This window comes from Balaenoptera physalus, assembly GCF_965194825.1.
Source record: "Balaenoptera physalus genome assembly, chromosome: 14".
In the NCBI taxonomy this organism is placed as follows: domain Eukaryota; kingdom Metazoa; phylum Chordata; class Mammalia; order Artiodactyla; family Balaenopteridae; genus Balaenoptera; species Balaenoptera physalus.
Window position 1 is genome coordinate 77,780,098 of NC_138893.1, and position 20,317 is coordinate 77,800,414.

The following is a 20,317-nucleotide window of genomic DNA, read 5'->3' on the forward strand; positions in this document are numbered from 1 at the left end:
CTTCTCCATCAGGCCCCACCCAGACACTAGCTGCAGATACTTGGATTAAATGAGGTTTTAAAACCCTCTGTGCACGGTCACGTCACCGTGCTCTCCTGCACAGAATCAATGTCTGCCTCCCCCTGGACCAATGCCACTGACATGCTCTGATATCTCCCTTAACCCCTTGACCATCTCCAGCCAGTACCCAATTTCTCTGCTCCTCTTTAAGGCAAGAGTCCTTAAAAGAACTGTCACGAGTCACTGGTCTCCACTTCCTCATGTCCCACTGGCTCCTGGACCAACTCCAGGTGGGTTTCCATCCCCAGCAGTTCTGGTCAAGGTCATACCCTCCACCTTGTCAAAGCCAATGTCAATTTTCTGTCCTCATCCTACTCCTCTCTACATGAAGGGCTTCCTCTCAAGGCTTCCACGACACAAAATCTCCTGGTCTTCCTTTTATCTCAGGCCACTCACTCACAGCCAACTTTGGAGAGGACTTTCCTCCTCAACCCCACCTCTAGCATCCCCGCCTCAATATTCAGACCCTTCCTCTCCTCAGTCAATACACTCTCCTTCGATGATCTGGTCACCCCTTCCTCTGATGGTGGCCAAGACTTTCATCTCCAGGACGGCCACTGGTACGGGACACTGACATCTCCATGTGGCTGGCTAAGAGGCCATTCAAACCCTTCTGCCCCAAATGCCCATCTCAGAACATGGGACCACCCTCCATGCCTTCACTCTGCAGAATCACTCCAAAATCAGATGACACCATCCAACTTATAACCTACCAAGAGTTACTGAAAGAAGTAGAATTCCAGCTACTTACTGGGAACCATACAGTCTTGCATGACCTGGCTTCTTCATGCCCGTGTCCTCAGCTGTGTCCCCTGTGCCCTGTACTCACTCAGCTTCAGCCACATGGCCTTCTTTTTGCTTCTTGCACATGCCAAGTTCATTCCTGCCTCAGGACCTCTGCACATGCTGCTCTCCCTACCTGGAGCTTTCTTCCCAAGACCCCACATAGCTGTGTCTTCACTAGTACTCAGGTCTCTGCCTACAAGCCACCTCTCCTCAGAATGTGCTTCCCAACCACCCGGCCAAGCGGCTTCACCGGCCCTGCTCTGAGGCTCCGTAGGCTAATACCCCTTCTGATTGAACACCAGCACCACAAGGACAGGGTTTTACTCCCCCTGTCCACCCTTACCTCCCAGAGCCCAGGACAAGGCCTGGCCCACAGTCCAATGTGCACAAAGGACCCGGCGGCTGATGTCTCATTGGGGCATTCCTGGGGTGTGGGTGGAGGGAAACCGACACGCATCTGGGTCAGAGCCCCATCTTCCTGAACCCCCAAGGCTGGGGTAGGGCCCCTTAATCTGGTCTTCAATCGCCTTGGCCTTCCCCATCACAGCACCTGACAGTCTACTTTATAATTTATTGGGTTGGCCAAAAAGTTGGTTCTGGTTTTTCCGTTTTGAACGGAACTGGATTTTCCAGTTTTTTCAACAAACTTTTTGGTCAACCCAATCCTTGTCACTGGTTTCATGAGGGCAGGACCCTGACCGTCAGCCACCTCACCCAGAGCCTCACGGGGCTCTGGCAAATCAAAAGAACAAGAAGAAGCATGATTTACTAATTAAGGACTACGCCAGGGAACATGGCCGCTCTCATCCACTCACCCAGAAGACGATGTTGTAGCTGAAAAGGAGGTACTTGTACCAGCAGCTGACCTCGGCGTTGGAGTATCTATAATAGTGCATCTTCTGAGAAGCAGGATCTGTGGAGAGAGGAGGAGTGATAAGACAGTAGGTTCAGTTTCGAAACATCTCCCCAAAACCTGCTCCCCAAGGAAAGAGCAAAGGCAAAATACAGACTCAGGCTCCAGAAATCCCCAAATTGTCCCCTGTGCTCTTTTACTGGTCCAGACGTGGGATTACTATCAATGGCAGCTACAGGTTAGACAAAAATCAGGTGAAGTCAACTTTCCATAAACAGCCAAAAGAATAAGAGGAGAATTTTTGAAAGAATGGAGAATGGTGATTTTTAAAAAGTGTGTTCTAAATACCAGGACTTCTGCTGGGAACCTTCCCAAACATTATCTCATCACCTCTCCATTGGGTATTGATTTCCCCACTTCCTGATGGGGAAATAGGAGTTCAGGAAGGTCATGTGACTTGCCCAACAGCAAGACAAAAACAACAGGGCCCAGGATCTAAACCAAGGCGGGGGAGGGGGGGGGGTTGGGGGTTCCCCACAGTCCACATTCTTTCCACCCACGGCTACCTGGGGCAGAGCAATCAGGAGTCGAGGAAACCAAAGGAAGAAATGAGGGCTTGACCACTGTGAGCCGCGTTTGGGAAGAAGAGATGAAAGGGCAGGTCTGGACGTGACCTAACAGTGCCCAGTCAGGAAGAGCCATATTCGTTCATCTAACATTTTCCGAGACAAGCCCCCAAGCTGGCCCTCAAAAGGTAAGGAAGGCAGAGCAGCCTGGCCCAGGCAGAGAGATCCTGTGAGCCCACAGCAGCCAGCCTTCACCCCATTCCCCCTTCCTCTGCCTAACCTCCCACCTACCAGGACCACTCTTTTGGCCTCCTGGGGCTGCAGTAAAGCTTGGATTATAGAACACTGAACGGCACAGGGTGAAGGAGGGGCCTCTCTTTTTTATCTGTGTCCACCCGCCAAAGCCTGCACAAACGAGGGTGCCCTCAAAGGGGAATGAATTCCGAGGGCCTGGCCCACCTTTACTATGTTCCTTTTTGAACCCCAGTGGCAACCTAGGTGAACCCTTAACTCCTCCATTATCCCCTGCTGTCAAACAGTGGCTGAATGGTGGGCAAGAAGGCAGGTGCCTGCCTCAAGCTGACCCGCAGGGTGGGATCTAAGGCTCACGGGGAATGCTCCCCCCCCACCCCCTATTCGCCCCACTCCCCAGGGTGAGGAGAAGAACAAGATGTAACCCAGGGCTTAAGGCAAAAACCAACAAGGCTACTCTGACAGTGGGGAGACAAACCACCCACAACTGCCAGCAAGAGACCAGCTTCTGCGCCTCGCTGTGGAGCAACCACGGCAAAATCCCTTCCTGTAAGGTGGCCTCGGTGGCCTGGCCGTTGGTCTGTAGCGTTCTGAGAAAGTGTTGCCAAGCAGGGACATGAAAACCACATCCTTCTGGAAACGGGTGCTCTGACTGCTCCACCATCCTTCCCACAGAGCAGAACCAACAGGCAGAGCCTGGACACCACCATCCGCTGGCTCCCCTCCCTCCAGGAGCGATGGGAGCGTGGTCAAGGCCCAGCTGGGAGTGCCCAGCCTGCCTGGCCTCAAACCCAGCCAGGGAGGGGCAGTGACCCAGCAGCCCCATGCCCACTTCTCCATCTCACCAGCAGAGCAGCAATTCTACAAAACTCCCCTCCAAGAATGCGTGTGAACACAACCCCAGGTAATGAGGGACAATACTGGACACAAGGACACACAGGAGGCCTGAACACAGCCTGGGCCACGCAGGGTGGCTGCAGGGAGAGGAAAAGGAGCTCTCAGGCAGAGATTCCTTCCTTCAGCAACATGACCTGACCTGGGCAAGCGTCTGCCTCTCGGGGCCTCAGCATCCTCAGCTAAAATGGGGCCTTAACGACCGATTCCTAATGTCACTGGTGTAGAGGAGATCAGCCGGCAGCATCAAAATGACTTACTCTAAACACAGATTTCTGGAGATTCTGATAAGAAGGTCTGGGTTGGGGCCAAGAATCTCCAGTTTTGACAGATTCCCCAGGTGATTCCTGCCATGCCTAATGGACGAGGTATCAGCTTGGACACGGAAGGCTGTAGTCCCTCTGGGGATCTTGCAAAGGTGGAAGGACCTTGTCAGCTGTATTTGCAGCACAGAGACTGGGGAGTGCAGTAGTGATGGCTCCTGGTAAGCAATTAACTAAAAGTAACCAAAATTCACCCACTTGTGTTTCGCAGATTACAAAACGCCAAAGCACTGGTTTGTCTTCCTAGCTGCAAATGTGTGAATTAATCCACACAGGAAAAATTTTTTTAATCTAAAACTCAAGTAAGTTTAAGACAGAGAACAGCCAACTTGGCTGGAAATGACCTATGAGGCAGAAAAATGTTTAAGTGGTAGAAACCCTGTTCTTTTTATGGACAAGACAATCCTGCTCCTTGGAAGGCCAAATGCACCTCCCCACCTGTGCATCCTAAAGAAGCCAGAAAGTGGATGGCCGTGCCCTCCATGGAACTGGGCCCCAGAGATTGGGGAGGGCTGCTCAGGCATGGCACCCGAATGTTCAGGAATCCAAGAGGGCGCTCCTTGGACATCATTTAACCTAACCATAGTAAAGAACTCTCCCCAGAGCTCTGAAGCAGTAAACAAAGCCAGCTTCCCTTCTTTCTGCTTGGTCTTGGCTCCACAAAGAAGCCAGCTAATTAGCACTGGCCTGTATGCTTTCCACAGCACTGCAGACCTCATCCCTGCCCGCTTGCCCAGGGCCTCTGAAAAACGATGACCCTGAGGTGACACAGGGACTCTCCATGTGGAGATCCCTGGTCTCCTTCAGCTCCAGCCAGGTAAGCAGCAGGGAGAACATGGAAAGGCCAGAGGGAGCTCCTTGGCATGCAGGCTGCAGGGAGCCTGTGCTCTGGAATGTGGATTCTCTGCAGGGGGCTGGTTTTCTTACCATCTGCTCCCCCCTCCTCCACTGGGCTCCCAGGGTCTCACCCCACAAAGACTCACAACCAGGAAATAACTCTGCTTTCACAGATGTCAGGGTCCGAGCCCACACCCGGAGAATCTCAACAACCATGACGTAAACCCCAAGCCCTCACTCCCTGGTAACTTAAACACTCGGAACTATACTAGCCAGGTCTGTGCCAGGGAATGATCAGAAAGAAACACCCTAATCATCCATGAGATGATGTGTCACACTCAGATACGTCCCCTTACACGCCTGCCACCGCCCCCGCCCCCAGAGCACTCGCATGAGCACTGTGCCATTTGTGTTGGATGAAAATAACCTTACGAGGTTTGGGGGCAGGGTGTCTCAATGACACTTATTTCCCCATTCCAACCCACAGAAGAGGAAACTGTTGACGGGAAACCATTTAGTTCAGTCTTTCTTCACCCACTTGTTTATGCCTCCTCCCCATGGGAAGAGAAGGCACTCAATGGACCAGGAGGTGAGGAGAGTGACCCCAGCCCACACTTCACCTAAGGAGCAGGGAGGAAAGCCTGCCTCTCACTCCTGACCTGCTCGCTCTGTTCTGGGACCAGGAGGTGGAGAAGCAGGTCCTGAACTTCAGCCAGAAGATCCAGGTCTCCACATAGGCAAGCCCCAGAATTTAAATGGAAGGAGGTAACAAACAGTTAGACCTGTTTGGACCCTAGCCTAAGCCACATCCTCCAACGCAGGGCCTTGGGTTTGGAGGGGAATGAAGCCAATGAGCATCTGAGGTCTGGCTTGGCAGCTTCAGAACCTCAATGAAGGAGAAAAGACTGTTGAGTGCTCCCCAGCCACCAGCCTGAGGTGTTACCCAAAATTTACCAAGGACCAAAGAACAGAAGGCGATGAGGACAGCGGCGCTGAAACCAGAACCAGATCTGACCCAAAAGTTAGCCAAAGTGACTCCAGAGTGACTGTGGTCCCTGACTTCTCACCTTCTTTGGTAACCCTAGTCACGTCAGAGGAAGGCAGAACTCAGCGCTCTACCAGCTAACCAATTAACACCAAGACCATTTACCCTAAAATACATACACAGACTAAGAACTTTGCCTTCTAACAGAAGATGAATAAACTTTTCACAAATACTAATTACCACCACAATTGAGAAGAATCTCCAAAAGCTATTTTGTGTTTTTTGCATAGAAAACAATTATCAGAAAAATTTAATTCCAAGTCCTCAAACTGTCTCAACTCCAAAAGTTATCAAAAAAGAATAAAGCATTTATGTGGCAAATAGGAGGCATGTGTTTGTCAAAACATCAACTTCTTAAAACAAGGGGGAAAGTCAAAATTATTTAAGTGTTGAGATAGCTCGTTTGCAATCAGAGAGGAACTGAATAATAGGCTAAAACCAATCTAAATATTAAAGGCTACATGTACACACACACACACACACAAACACACACACACACACACACACCAATCTCCTTCACTTTTGAGCCAACAGGAAAAAACAATCCAAAGTACAAAAATATCAGTATAAAACAGGTAAGTTTTTAAATTCCCATACAATTAAAAGGAACATTAAAATGAAAAAGGACACACAAATGATAAGCTACCTGCAGCTGCAGCTATTACGACAAAGGGTAAATACTATCTGCAACATATAAAAGTTCATACTTAACAAAAGATCCTAGTTTTAGACAAATAGACAAAGGATACAGGCATTATACTGAAATGGAAGGACAATACAATTCATAAATGGAAAAATATTCATAGTCACTGGAAATGAAACTTAAAGACAACCCGCAGATAGTGTTTTACACTTTTTAATTTAACAAAATCACCACCACTATTGCTGGCAAACCACGATGAGCCTGGTGCATTCATACCTTGCTGGCATGGGAGTAAACTGTTACTAACCCTTTGGTAAGCAATACAGTTACAGACATTCAAATCCATAAAAAAAAAAAAAAAAAAAAAAAGCCAGACCCTTAATCCAGTAAACTCATGACTCAGAATTTGCCTCAAGGAAAGAAACCAAAAGAAGAAAAACAATATGAGTTAAGTATGAAATCTAAACATCCTGGTTTGCAATTATGAAACAATTTGTAAGCATGTGGTCAAAGGTCAAAATGGAAACTAAAAGCGTGAAAATGGTTTCATGGGTTGGTAGACATACAAGTGATTTTCTGAAAAGGTTTTCATCATCGCACTTACCATTACCACCTTTGTATTAAAAATATAAACTGAGGGTCTTCCCTGGTGGCGCAGTGGTTAAGAATCCGCCTGCCAATGCAGGGGACACGGGTTCGAGCCCTGGTCCGGGAAGATCCCACACGCCATGGAGCAACTAAGCCCGTGCGCCACAACTACTGAGCCTGCGTGCCACAACTACTGAAGCCCACGTGCCTAGAGCCCGTGCTCTGCAACAAGAGAAGCCACCGCAATGAGAAGCCCATGCACCGCAACAAAGAGTAGCCCCCGCTCGCCGCAACTAGAGAAAGCCCGCACACAGCAATGAAGACCCAACGGAGCCAAAAATAAATAAATAAATAAATTTATAAAAAATAAAATAAATAAAATTTAAAAAAAATAAACGGAGGCCACTGCTGGTGGAGGATGCTGGCCCCCCCAAGTGTGATGACCTCTGTAGTCAAAGTAAACAGGGCTCATCTACTTTGGGATAATATTAACTAACTTGTAAGATTCCTTCCTCTTCCCTCTCCCTCCCACCGCTTTATTTAGTTTAAAAAGTAGCACACGCTCAACTGTAAAATACTTGGACAATTCAGAAGTGCGCAAAGGGAACTGGCAATGAGAAGCCACTGACAATGGCTTTCAAATTTTTTACGATGGCCCACAGTAAGAAGCACATTTAACAATCAATCCAGGGCACACATACTTACATGCACCCCTGAGTTTTGTGAAACAGGACTTCCCCTTATCACAGGCCATGTGTTCTAGATTTGCTGTTGCTTTAATTTTTTTCAAAATTGTCCCTGCACATAATCTACGAATCAGCGACTGTAAAAGCTATGTTGAGAAAAACAGCAGATCCCAGGTCCCAAGGCCAGGCCTTGCCCTTTCCAGGGACTCCCTCAACTTCTAGCTGGTCTTGATGTTAACTTTCCAAATATCTCTTAGAAATTTCTGTATATGATATGTTTGTCTTACTATTCCCTGGCTTTTCAGTGTTATTTACGTGTTACCTATCCACTTCCCACCCTGGAAGACAAGGGCATAACTCTCTTCCCTCCTCTACAAACCACCTGTGCCCCAAACCGCCCCCCACCAACTCCTTTCCCATACCTGCACTCCAATTATAGCTAAACTATAGTGATGGCTAGAGTAATTTTCAGTGTTTACATCATTAGGACCACGAGAGCCATCAGAGTGAGCCATGTAAACCATGATTACTTTTCCTAGACAACTTTTTGTTCTCTGGAGTTAATAATTCTTATTTTTTCTGTTTGTTTAATTTTCTACAAATTTATTAATATTCAACCCCAAATTCAATGCCAGTTGTCCAAATCTCCTCTCAATAAGCTCACTCACATCAGATGTCCTATTTCTAGTTCTTCTTCCAGAAGAAACCTCTCCTGGAATCCTCTGAGCCGCTTTAATCTGGACTGGGTCCCAGAACTCCCTTTTGCCTCATTTGGGATACAGCCTACAAGAGAGCCAGTCTTTGTTCACCTTGGTGGAGGAAATCTTCAGGGCAAAAGGAAAGTTTTTCAGACCCTGTATGTCTGAAAACATCTTTATTTTACCTTCATTTCTGAATAAAAGTTTGGCTGTGTATAGAATTCTAGGTTGGGAGTCAATTCCACTGAGAACAATGAAGGGGTCGCCCTACCTATATTCCAGGGTATTGAGAAGGCTGAAACCACTCAGATTCCTGATCTTTGTATTTAACCTCTTCCTTTCTTTCTGTAAACTTGTAGGATCATCCCTTTCTCCCCAGCACACTGACATTTCAGGGTACTGGTCTACCTTCATCCACGTGGCTCAACATTTGATGAGTCCATACAATATGGAAACCTATACCTTTCTAGGAAATTTTTTTCTGGATGATTTTCCCACTTGCATTTTTCTCTGTTCTCTCTTTCTGCAGCTCCTATATTAATGGACATGGGAACCCGGGCTGATTCCTTAAATTTCTTACCTCTTCTGCTCTATTATCCATCTCTTCATCTTTCTTGTCTATTTTCTGGAAGACTCTTTCAACTTTATAATAATTCTAATTATTCTATTAATTCTGATATTTTTGCTCTGCTCTTACTCTTTTAAACTTTTAATACTTTTTTGTTTTCTAAATGTTCCTTTTGTATAGTATCCTGTTCATATTTCATAGATATAATATTTCTCTTATCTCTCTGAGAAAATGTCTAATTTTTTTCAAAATATTCTCTCTAAATAAAATATTTATTTCAAGTTGCCTTTTCCCCCCTACTTGTTTTGCTTCCTTTCATGTTAGGTACTTTCTTCAGATATTAGCAATCCTTGGTAATCCTCATGACTAAGAATAAATGCCTAAGAACTGACTAGTAGCACTGAGTTCTTGGGCAGGTGAGTTTCTGTGCAGGGCGATCTGGCTGGGCCATCCGCTAAAGATGTCGTCAGCATCTTTAGTTCTTTCCTCTTAGGCCGGTCAGGTTGCCGAGTGAGGTGTCTTTTAATCTCCTGCCTGAAAGGTAAGGGGCTGGCTGTCAGTGTTCTAGAAACCAAGTGGGATAAAAGGCTGGGGAATGGAGATAGTCTTCATATGAACCTCCAAGAACACCTGGAGTCTCCCAGGCCCTTGGTTTTTCCTTCAGCACAAGGAATCTCCAATGTCCAGCTAAAGGGAAGAAGCAGTCACCAAGAACCACTGAGAAAGGAAAGGGCTCTAACCACATCAACTGCTTTCAAACAATTCTTATATTTAGCCACCTCTGATGCTCCTCCCCTGCAAACCCCCCCAAAATAATAATATGGTGACACCAACTCCTACATTTCAAACTGAGCCCCTCACCCATCTAATTACCGGTTTGCAAATTTTTTCTTGCTGTTGTTTCCTTTCCCATTCTCCCTGTCCTCGCAGATTGATTGCTTTTTAAAAATTCCCTTTATCTTAACTTTTGTGGGGTTTTAGGATAAAATAAAATTAGGTGTGTCCACTCAATCCACCATTTTTACACAGATCTCTAGGATGACTTCAAAATTTTTTTAATTGCCATCTTTTTACTGAGCAAAGTCAAAAAACAGGAAGTATAATTTATAACCATATAAAAGAAAGGACAAACGAGATTTTGCAGATGTAATCAAGATGAATGATCAATTTACTTAAAATAGGGAAACTGAGTGGATCCAGTGTAATTACATGAGCCCTTAAAAGCAGAGCTTTCTCCCAGCTGAGGGCAGAAGTAGTCAGAGAGATTCCAAGCATGAGAAGGATGCAATGCATTGTTGCTGGATCTGAGAAAGAGGAGCCACATGCAAGGACCAGAGAGAGGCTCCAGGAATTAAGGGTAGCCCTGGATGACAGCAAGGAAACAGGACCTCAGTTCTACAACAAACAGCAAGGAACTAGATTCTGCCCCAGAACCTCTTCTGAATGCAGCCTGCCTACCCCTTGATTTGGGCCATGTAAGAACCCTAAGCAAAGAACCCAGTTGAACTATGCTGACCTGGACAGCACCATCCACCCATATCCCGAGCTAGAACCCAAGTTATCCTGCTGGCTCCTCCCTGCCTCCTTCTCCAGACTCAGCCATTCACCAAGATTCAACCTTTCCACCTGGCCTTCGAGGCTCTCGGTACTTGTACCTGCCCACAGGCCCATCCCAGGGAAGGGCAGCCATATTCCCAATGGAGCTGGGAACCCTGCTGCAGCTCCAAACAGCACACCTTAGGCCCTGGACTGTCCAGGTCCTCAGAGCCCACTGGGTACTGTGGAGCATTCACTGGCCATAGGAACAGGGAGGCCCAAGGGGAGAAGTCTAGGAGGAGACAGGTGACTTTCAAGGGAACTGGGTTCCAGTAGGAGAGATGGTCACAAAGGCAGGCCAGAGTAGGCTGCCTCACTGCCCATGGGAATCACACACAGGAAGGACGTCATGCCTCAGCCCTGGGGCACCGCCACCCTGAGAGGGGAAGGAGGGGCTCAGCTTCATGGGCTCCCCACGAAGCTCTGACTCACCCTCAGAGTCAGAAGTGTCTAAGTCTTCCTCTAACCCATACCCCTTAGGACCCAACTCCCCATACTCAGAGTCTGCCAGAAACAGTACAAAGTTGGACATGGTGGCAGCAGCCACTCACAGGGGTCTGGAAGTTTGACTCTTCACTATGGGAAGACACTACAAAGCCAGGCAGGCGTTAGGGTGGGCCACCGTCCCTTATCACAGGGTCACAAGCACAGGCCCTGCCACACAGGTGTGGGAGAAGGGAGGTTCCCAGAGTTCAGAGACCCTCAGGCCCTAGACTGCTGGACCTGGGATGGCCTCCAGGTGGAGGTCCAGGAAAGCCTAGGCCACCAGCTCTGAGCCCCACCAGGCTCTCCAACGGGCCTAGGATTCTAAGTGCTGTATGAATTGGCTTCCTGTATGAAACTCTGTTCTTAGCAAACACAGCATTATGAGCTTCCACCACCAAAAACCCACAACCCCAAACCTGATGAGTTTGAGGAGCATCAAGGGGCCCCTCACTAATCTGGTGAGGAGACATCTGTCTACCTCAGTGCTGTCACCAAGGAAGAAGGTGAGGGAGGGAGGGATGTGGGTCAGAGGAGGGAAGCGGGGAGGTGAGGGCTCAGCGGGAGAAATGTTGGGCCTGGAATGGAGGTCACCTAATCCAGCAATTTTCAAACTTACTATTTTTATTACTTTTCAAGCTACAAGAGCTTTTGTACAAAGAGACTCTGACCCAGAAACCCAGCATGGAGGTGGGCATAGCAGGTCTCTTCAAGTGGCTGGTGGAAAGGGGAGGCTCCATGAGCTACACACTTGAAAATGACCGGCCTGGTCCAGCTGATCCCAAATTCCACAGAACAGGAGAATCACTCAAGGAGCTTTTTCCAAACTGCACACAGAGACTAGTTTAACAGGACTGTGACAGACCTGGAAATTCACATTTTTAAGAGCTGTCCTTCACAGCCGTCAGTTTGAAGGGACCCCCACTGGCCCAATCTGGAACAATGTGAGCATCAAAATAAACAATAATACTAATGCATTTTAACTCATTGAATAAAGTAAGAATCCATGAGTCCATTCTAATATATATAAATGGATAAATAAACAAGTGGAGGAGAAGGGAAAGTTCTTTACAGCAGAAGGATAAATGTAAAATTAATGTAATTAAATCATTGTCACTCAGCAACCACAACAGAAATAACTGATAATGGGTTTTCAGTCTGTTCAGGCTGTTGTAACAAAACACCAGACTGGACAAAATACCACAGACCAGGCAGCTTCTAAAGAACAGAAGTTTATCCCTGACAGTTCTGGAGGCTGGGAAGTCCAAGATTAAGGCGCCAGCATGGTCAGGCAAGGGCCTCATCCTGGTTCAAAGCTGGCACCTTTTCACCATGTCCTCACAAGATGGAGCAGCAAGGGAGCCCTGTGGGGTCTCTTGTAAGGGCACTAATCCTATTCTTGAGGGCTCCACCCTCATGACCTAAGCACCTCCCAAAGGCCCCACCTCCTAACATCATCAAACCAGGCACTAGAATTTCAATATGTGAACTGGGGCAGGGGATGACACAAAAACATTCAGACCGTAAACAGGTTCTAAAACCAGTTGATCAAAGTTTGATGAGAAAGCAGCATGTTTACATAGTCTCAAAGTATCTCCCCATAGGACACTTACTAATTACAAAGAACATAATAATAGCTCAGCAGTGGAGAAACCCAGCAGATACCGCCTTAGCCAAGTGACCACCACTGTCATCACTAGTAATGAGGCCCTCAAGCCAACATCCATCCCTCCTGAGGGGATACAATGAGGACACACCATAAAATGCATAACCCAAGTCTTATCTTGACGAAAGATCAAAAAACAAACAAAACAAATGAAGGCAGAGTCTACAAAATAACTCATCTCCAGTAAAATGTAGAATTTGTGGCCATTTTCCTTTAAACAAACAAACAAAAAAACATTTGGGCAACAAACACGCCTGGGGCCCAAACACAGATCTTGAAGATGATTCATCAGGCAGCTCACTCAACTGCTCAGGCAGCACCAGGGTGGTGCCTGCCCACCCAGATGAGGCAGGGCCAGGTCACCCACAGCTGCTGCCCCCTAACCTCTCAAAAGGCTGTGGGGAAGGAGGCCTGGCACCATCCTGGCCTCCCAGCTGCCTTCCCTCTGCTGCTGCAGGGGAAGCCGCCTTCTCACGTGAGGATGGGGAGCCCTGCCGTCATGGTGCACGGCACATAGTGCACGGCACCTTGTGCCCAGATAATCACAGCAGGCCTGTTTCTGAAAACCTAAGTGCACACAAAATGTCCACCCCCAGAAGCCAGGTGCACACAAGACGCGGTAATCTGGGCCCAGTTTACAGCGACATCCCCAGCATGGACAAGAACCCATGAGGCCTACGTGCTGTGACCTCCAGACCTCAGGACCCAGAGGCCTGGACCCTCTGTCCACCCTGAGGTTCCCCACGAAGAGCCTAAGGCAAGGCCAGTTCGCGACTGAAGCCAAGTGCACAGCAATCCACCAGTGCCCTAACTCACTCTGTGAGCCCCTGGGGGAAAGGCTTTTGTTGTGGGAGATGAACATCTGAGGACCTGTTTCTACATGTCCCGGCACCTGCTGCGTGCCAGGCACCTAGAATGGGGCTGTGGACACCAAGAACTCGAGTGAGACCCGTGCCTGATGCAGGGGGCTCAGAACACGCTTCCCTCTGCTAAATGCAGTCAGGCAGGAGCAGGAGGGCAGGATGGGACCCAGGAAGGAAGGAAGGAGGAGGCGGGAAGCTGGTCAGGAAATGTTCCCCACAGCAGTGGGTTTAACCGCTACAACCCAGCATGGTGGCAGCCAACAGTCTCAACAGAGCCCCAGTGTGGCCCCAGCTCTGGGCCGGGCCCTGAGGATGTCACCAAGACCCCACCAGTGTGGCTGCCCTTGCAGGGCTGACACAGTTGTGGTAGGGGCCACTCCTAACAGCCGCAAACATACTGAGTGACAAGTGGGCCTTCTCTCGGAGAGAAATTCTGCTCCAATAGCTGAGTCCTGGGCAGCCCTTAGGGGAGCTGCCCCGGTGCGAGAATGTGACCTGCCCGTCTAATGTAGGTGGGAAATGTTCATTTTGCAGGGGTTGCCCTATCCCCACCCTCCTCTGCCCCAACACAAAGAAACTATATAGGAGAACTTAGAATTACACACATTTACTCCATTTCTCCATGCCTGAAAGGCATAAAACACTGTGGCTCTAAGATATTCAAAATCTTTGTATCCAAAGTCACACAGTTCACTACAATATACTGTGTTTTAAGACAACCAACCAACCCACTTCACTCCGAGGTCAGCATTGGGAGCACTCCCTAATCCTGCCCTGGGCAGACAGGGGCTCACCAGGCCAGGGCAGAGCCTGGCTCCTGGCCTCCGAGCAAGGCAAACAGCCTGGGGTCAGGCTCACAGAGGGACAAAGCAAAAGGTGAAGCCCGCTGGAGAAAAATAAATAAATATAACAAAGTGCGTTGAAAATGTAAAAGAGAAGAGGAATAAGAGGGGTGGGGGAGGGAGAAGCAGATTTTTTTTAATGCAAATCAATGGTGGAACTCTACTGAAAAAAGCTGAGAAGGATCCGCAAAGAGATAGAAGATTAGCAGCTTAGTCCCTGAAACAGTCCCGGAAAGCCAGGGGCATCCCCAGGCCTGGGGGCCCAAGCTCACACCCACAAGCCCTCCACCCACCTCAACCAGAATGCAGGGGGAGGGCAGGCAATCCTAGCGAAATCCGGAAAGTCATCTCAAACATTTTTCCGCTAAAAAAAATAAATTTACAATCCCTTTTCTGGCCTATTTATTTGAACTTCAACATCTACCAAAACATCTTTATATATAGAATGCTTTGTGTTTCTACAAAAAGCAAACAACATTTACAACCTGATTTTGATCTCCTGTCGCCCAGCTGGACGGATGGGGCGGGGCAAATGGCACCAGATGGCCGAGGGAGGCTCTGCGCCCCCTTCCACAAAAGAGGGCTCCAATTACCTCCTCAGCTCAGTGCCCCGAAGTTGACCTCGCCAGCAGGCTTCAGGGAGCCAGCTGCCAGCCAAGGCGGCTTCCACGGTCCCCAGACCCACCTCCCAGACACCGCCAGCGCCCAGGGCTACCTGCTGCGAACTGCGCGCCCGAGGGGGTGGGAGCCACAGAGCCAGAGCTGGCAGAGCCCTTTAAAGTCGGCAGCTTTAAGGAGGGCAAGAGGGTGAAGACAGCAAAACCACAAAAGAGACAGAAGAAGGTGCGAGAGTCTCAGGGTGGGGCAGGGCGGGACGGAGGTGTCTGAGCCAGTGCTTCTCAAACTTGAAAGCGCATGAAATCACCTGGGAATCTTGTTAAAAGCAGATTCTGCATCAGCTGCTGTGGGGCAAGTCTGCAGCGCTACAGGCCCCCAGGTGTTGCCGGTGCTGCCCAGTGACAGGCCTGTGGGCAGTGGTCTGAACAGTGAGGGTGTAAGAGGCCCAAAAGAAAAACAGTAACACTGATGGAGGGAAAGGACCTTTAAGGCAAGTCATGGGGGAAAGCCCACCCACCTAATCGTGCGTCCACCGACAGGGATGCAATCAGCTTTCTCGGAGGAATGCTTTAACTGTAGAATTTGCTCAGTATTTTAGTGCATCCCACTGGATCCTCACAGGTTATTTTTATTCCCATTTCACAGCTGTGGAAGCTACTCTAACCAAATGTTTATCAAAGCTGGACTCCCTGCCCCTTGGATACCTTCCAAGACCACAGACCTCCTGTGACGCAGGGCAGAAACACACAGCCCAGAACAGTGACAAGGCTGATCCCAGCCCAGCAGACAATGGGAGGAAAGCCATGGGGCACAGGAGGCCTCCCAGGGGGTGGAGGCTGGGTGGGGAAAGGCAGATAAAGGGCCAGAAACCCATTTTTGCCTCGTGGAATTTTGAACAAAATAAAGACAAAATGTAAATCTAGCCGCCACCCTGCCACCCCCAGGACCAAACTGGATATTTAAGTACAGATGGTATCTCTGTCTTATAGGTTTTGTTTTTACTCTTAACAGCCTGGCCTCACTTTGTTGGGAGGTAAAATAAAGAGCTTTCTTTCCATCCCCGGAGGTTCCCCAAAGAGGGAATGTGGTATTTCCAAGAAAAGGGTCAATGCCATTGTCTGAGGCAGGACTATTTATCAGTGGGCTCCTGGTGCCACACTCAGCCCCTGAGGACTGCCCGTGTGCTTCTGGGCTCAGGATGGGTGGGTTTCACCACCACCAGCCCCTCAAGAACCTGAGGAAGAAATGCGCCAGGGAAGAGATACCCTCCGTTAACCCCATCTGATGACATTTCCTCCAAAAAGGTACCCTGAGTTGGTGAGAGGGGCTCAGTGTAGCGACCAAGCACTTTGGACTTAGATTCATAGAACTCAAAGAGTCACGGCTCAAAAATGTCCAAAGTTCATCTGAGCAACCCTTCCATTTTCCAGAGACCTACGCCCATGGAAATGAATCGCCAAGGTCACCCAGAGGGCCAGTCGCACAGCTGGGACCCAACCTCAGCCTTCTCCTTACTTCCCTGCGCTTTTCCGGAGCAGCGTGCTGCCTCAGTCATGACCTTTCCCACACTTGTTTGGGCCCAACTACGCTAAAAGCTGCATCTGTGTTTCAAGGCATATGACAGCGAACTTAGCTATTTTTGCTGAGTCTTGTACAACATTTGCTGAAACAAGGGCACTCCAAAGGGCAACCCTGTCCAGGGCTGGGACTTGCTTCCTAATTTGCGAGGTTGGCTGATAAGAGTCAGATAAGACAGCCAGGCTGATCTCAAGATGGATGGGTTTTGAAAAGATAAAAAAAAAATGCTAAACACGAATAAAAGTAGTGACAGCTCCAGAGTTCTCATACCAAACAACTCTTATGTCAAAGGCAGGGGGACTACATTTCAGATTCCGGCTGCGGTTTAGAATGCTGGAGATGTATGAGTTGGGGCGGGCACACTTCCAGAAAGAGATGCCAGAGAGTAACCCTCAGCTTGGGCCTGTGACCTCACACTGGGTGAAATCAGACCCCCAGGAGGAAGCTCATTTTGCCCACCAAAAACTGGGGATGAGACACATTCAGATGCAAAGGGACAGGGGGTGGATGGTTCCCCTCAGTTGGAGAAAAATTCCCACAACCACAGAGACCAAAAAAAAAAAAAAAAACCCTACTGTTTTCTCAACTACCCCTGCCACTAAATGCTAAGAGCTCTTCCTACACGGCTCTTTCATGGAGAAGGACCAGGAGGTAAAGGGATCAAAATTTACGCTTGGGAGTGGCTTTTTCTGCCTAAGACCAGGAGGCTGGTGCTCCCAAAGGCATCCATGAACTCGCCCTCCCCCCCATCCTTCTCCCTCTCTCACACACCCTCAGTGGCACAAACAGGTAAGCCCTCTCTCTGTCCCCACTGTACAAGTCAGCATCACTGTGATCCAATAAGATGCAAGACCCTCTTTAAACAAACAGAAATCTCAGCACCACCGGGGAGCTGGGGGTACAGCTGGGGGAAGTGACGGTACAGCCGGCAGACTGCACGCCATCGACTCAGTGGGAAGATTCATGTCGTGAGGGCTTCCGCTGGTGCTGTGCGCCCGATGCCTGCTGCCTGCCCAGCCTGCCGCCGCCTGCCTGAGATTCAAGAGCCCGGAGATGGCAGAACAAAGGAAAATGGCCGTGGCTCAGGCAGCGGGGGGGGGGGGAGGCTGCAGGCCAGCCTGCCGGCAAGCAGGCTTTTCTAGAGCTGAGTGCTCCAGCGAGGCACAGGGGACGCCGGGCTGAGCGCTGAGGTACAAAGGAAAATGGGGGCCTCAAGGCTGACAGCTACCCAGGCACACGCCTGGCCCCCACCCAAGGGTGCAGCTGGGCCGGGAGAGCTCAGGCAGACACCACTCCCAGAGGCGGCGGGCAGGTGGCTGACAAGACAGGCACTGTGCACCCCTGCTCCTTGCCCAGCTGCTCAGAGCTCTCCCCCAGGGGGGTTCCAGGCACAGCTAGGGGGCTTGAGGGGGGGAAGGGGAATCTTGACAGAGGTACCCACAAAGGGCAGGGTCCCTCCAGATTTCCAGGGATGGGGAGCGCTGGGAGAGGGCAGGGTTGGGCTAGGCAGCTCACCCAACATCAGAGAACATGAGTGGGGCCCTGGAGTGGCTAAGATCTGTTCACTAAAGGACTTCTATTAGCATAATGGGCTCCCGCTACCAGCAACAATAGAGGCACTGGCCACCCCCTCTCCTCCTCCCCTCCCCCCAAAATAATTCACAATGGGAGGCAGCAGGAAACCGGGGCAGAGCCCATGAATAGCTCCACTGTCAGTTCCCAGGCGCCACCTCCTCAGCCCCACAGGTCAGCCCTAGCTGCCACCCGGCCACAACAGAAACTTCTGTGCTGCCAAGCTCCAACAACAAGCTCCTTACAACGAGCGGTGGGCATGGGAAGCTGTGGACTTCTCACAGGGGCGGCATGTGAGGGCAATGGTGGGAGAGACAGGGCAGGGACGCAGGCCTCAAACTCACCAGGTCAGGGTCATATCGGGCACCTTTCTTTTTAGGGGGGGCTATCTGCCAGCCAGCCCTAAAATTTCCCCACTTCCTGCCCTGCCCTTTGCAGGCATGGGGTGGCCAGAGCCAGATAGGGAAGATTATGGTCCTTTCTGGGGTACACGGTGGCCACAAGGATGGGGAAACAGCCAGAGCACTCCCAGGACTCCCAGAAGGATCCCAGTAGATGGCTCCAACGTAAGCCCTCTCTCACATCCCTGCCTCCCTGCCCCAACCCATCCCAGGAAGAAAACCTCACCTGCCCTCACCCCCTGCTTCTGCTCTGCAAGGAAGCCACCTGCTCAAAACAGAAAAACCCATCTATTATTTACACCAAGTGCCTTCTACACAGGCTTTTAAAATCACAGGGTGGAAGTCAGGCCCAGAGCAGCCTGAAGCGGCACAAAGCCAGGCAGAGCCTCTGGGCAGGCAGGAGATGGGGGAATCCCAGAGCTGCGGAAGGTCCAGTGGGGCCTGGACAAGAGGCCTCACACTAACCCCTGAAACCCAGGGAGAATCTGCTCTTCTAAAAGCTGATTCCCAAATCCTTGTTTGTTTCTCAGCCAGGATGCCAGACCTCACACCTGGCCCAATTCCTGCAAACTCCTGGGGCCGCTCAAGCCCCGCTCAAGCCCACGTACGAAAAGCCTCCCCACTCCCCGCCTCCCCGGAACCTCCCTAGACCCTATCTAGCTCTGACTGCCTCTTCACACTCTTACATCACACTTTCGGGTGCACAGGCAGGCCCACAGGGCACAGCCAAGGGCTGCAAACACCAGGTGCCCTGGAAGCAGGCTGACCTGAGCTGAAACAGACAGACTACGGCGGGAACTAGCACCAGCACTGCAGTCCCTCCAGCTCTAGGCTCTGACTGCAGAAACACAAGATCCCTCCAAAAGAAAAACTCAGAAATGTTCATGCTCCCTCTTGGAATCAAAACAGCGTGTTTCTTTTCTGGTCAAGCACCCCATGCCTGGATTCCCCGTCTAGCCATCTCTACGACAGACCTCTGAGCGTGTACATGTGAGGCATTCCTGCAGCTTGGCTTATAGGAACCAAACACTGAAAGCAACCTCAATGTCCATCCATGGGGGGCTGATAAAGTGAATCAGGGTTGACCACACAGAGGAATAACATGCCGCCGTTCAAAAGAATGGCCTGAACTGCGTGTGCTGAAATGGAACAATCCCAAGATAAACTTTAGGGTAGAAATCAGAACTCCCTAAGTAGTGTACGGCATGGCGATAAACAAGAGGAGGCCAGAGACGCTTCACTAGACACCCAACATCTGGTGATGGTGACAGGGCCTCAGGGGAGCAGAACTGAAGGGGTCAGGGGTGGAAACACTAATTTTCACTATATATTTTTATGTATCTTTCATCATGTATTTTTTTAAAGAAAAAAGTTAAAACTAAATTGACATTTAAAATTCCTAAAGTTCATGGCACAAAAAATTTGGCTTGTAGCTCTCTGCAGGCAGTCTCTGGCATCTCCCTAGAACAAGAAGAAGGGGGGGAAAGGGGGAAGAGAGTGCCAGGCTCTGGAATAAAGACAGACTTACCAACTCAGAGAGTTCCCTGCTCACAACTCCTCCCCAAGTCCCAAAATAGAAAGCCTTCCTAGGAAGACCAAGAGCAGATTTTGACCAAGGCAGAAAGGAAACCTAAGTTATTCCATACAGAGGACCATCTGTAGCCAGGTCCACTCGGTCCACGATGAGACTGTAAGACCCCCAGGTTCTGGGGGCACTGAGCCGCAGGCATCCCAGGCCTCAGCATGGACCCTTCTCAGGGCCCTCCCCAGTCATCAGTGAGGCTCAAGGTCCTAGTGTTACAAACTCATCCCAATTTTAGCAGCTGAAGAAAGCTATTTCAACAGATTTCTAGGCCTGGCCCAACTCCAAGAACAGGCTAAAAACAGTTTCTCCAAAAT

General features: G+C 49.6%; 1 protein-coding gene across 3 annotated transcripts in view; it reads right to left on the bottom strand.

The window, feature by feature from the left end:
* TSPAN14 (tetraspanin 14) overlaps positions 1–20,317 on the bottom strand; it is a 55,936-nt gene that overhangs the window by 27,297 nt on the left and 8,322 nt on the right. For all 3 annotated transcript variants that reach the window (XM_082425740.1, XM_082425738.1, XM_082425739.1), the window contains exon 2: positions 1,662–1,759. In XM_082425740.1, coding sequence (XP_082281866.1) covers positions 1,662–1,742 — 81 coding nt within the window. In that variant the 5' untranslated portion in view covers positions 1,743–1,759. The remainder of the gene's footprint in view (positions 1–1,661; positions 1,760–20,317) is intronic.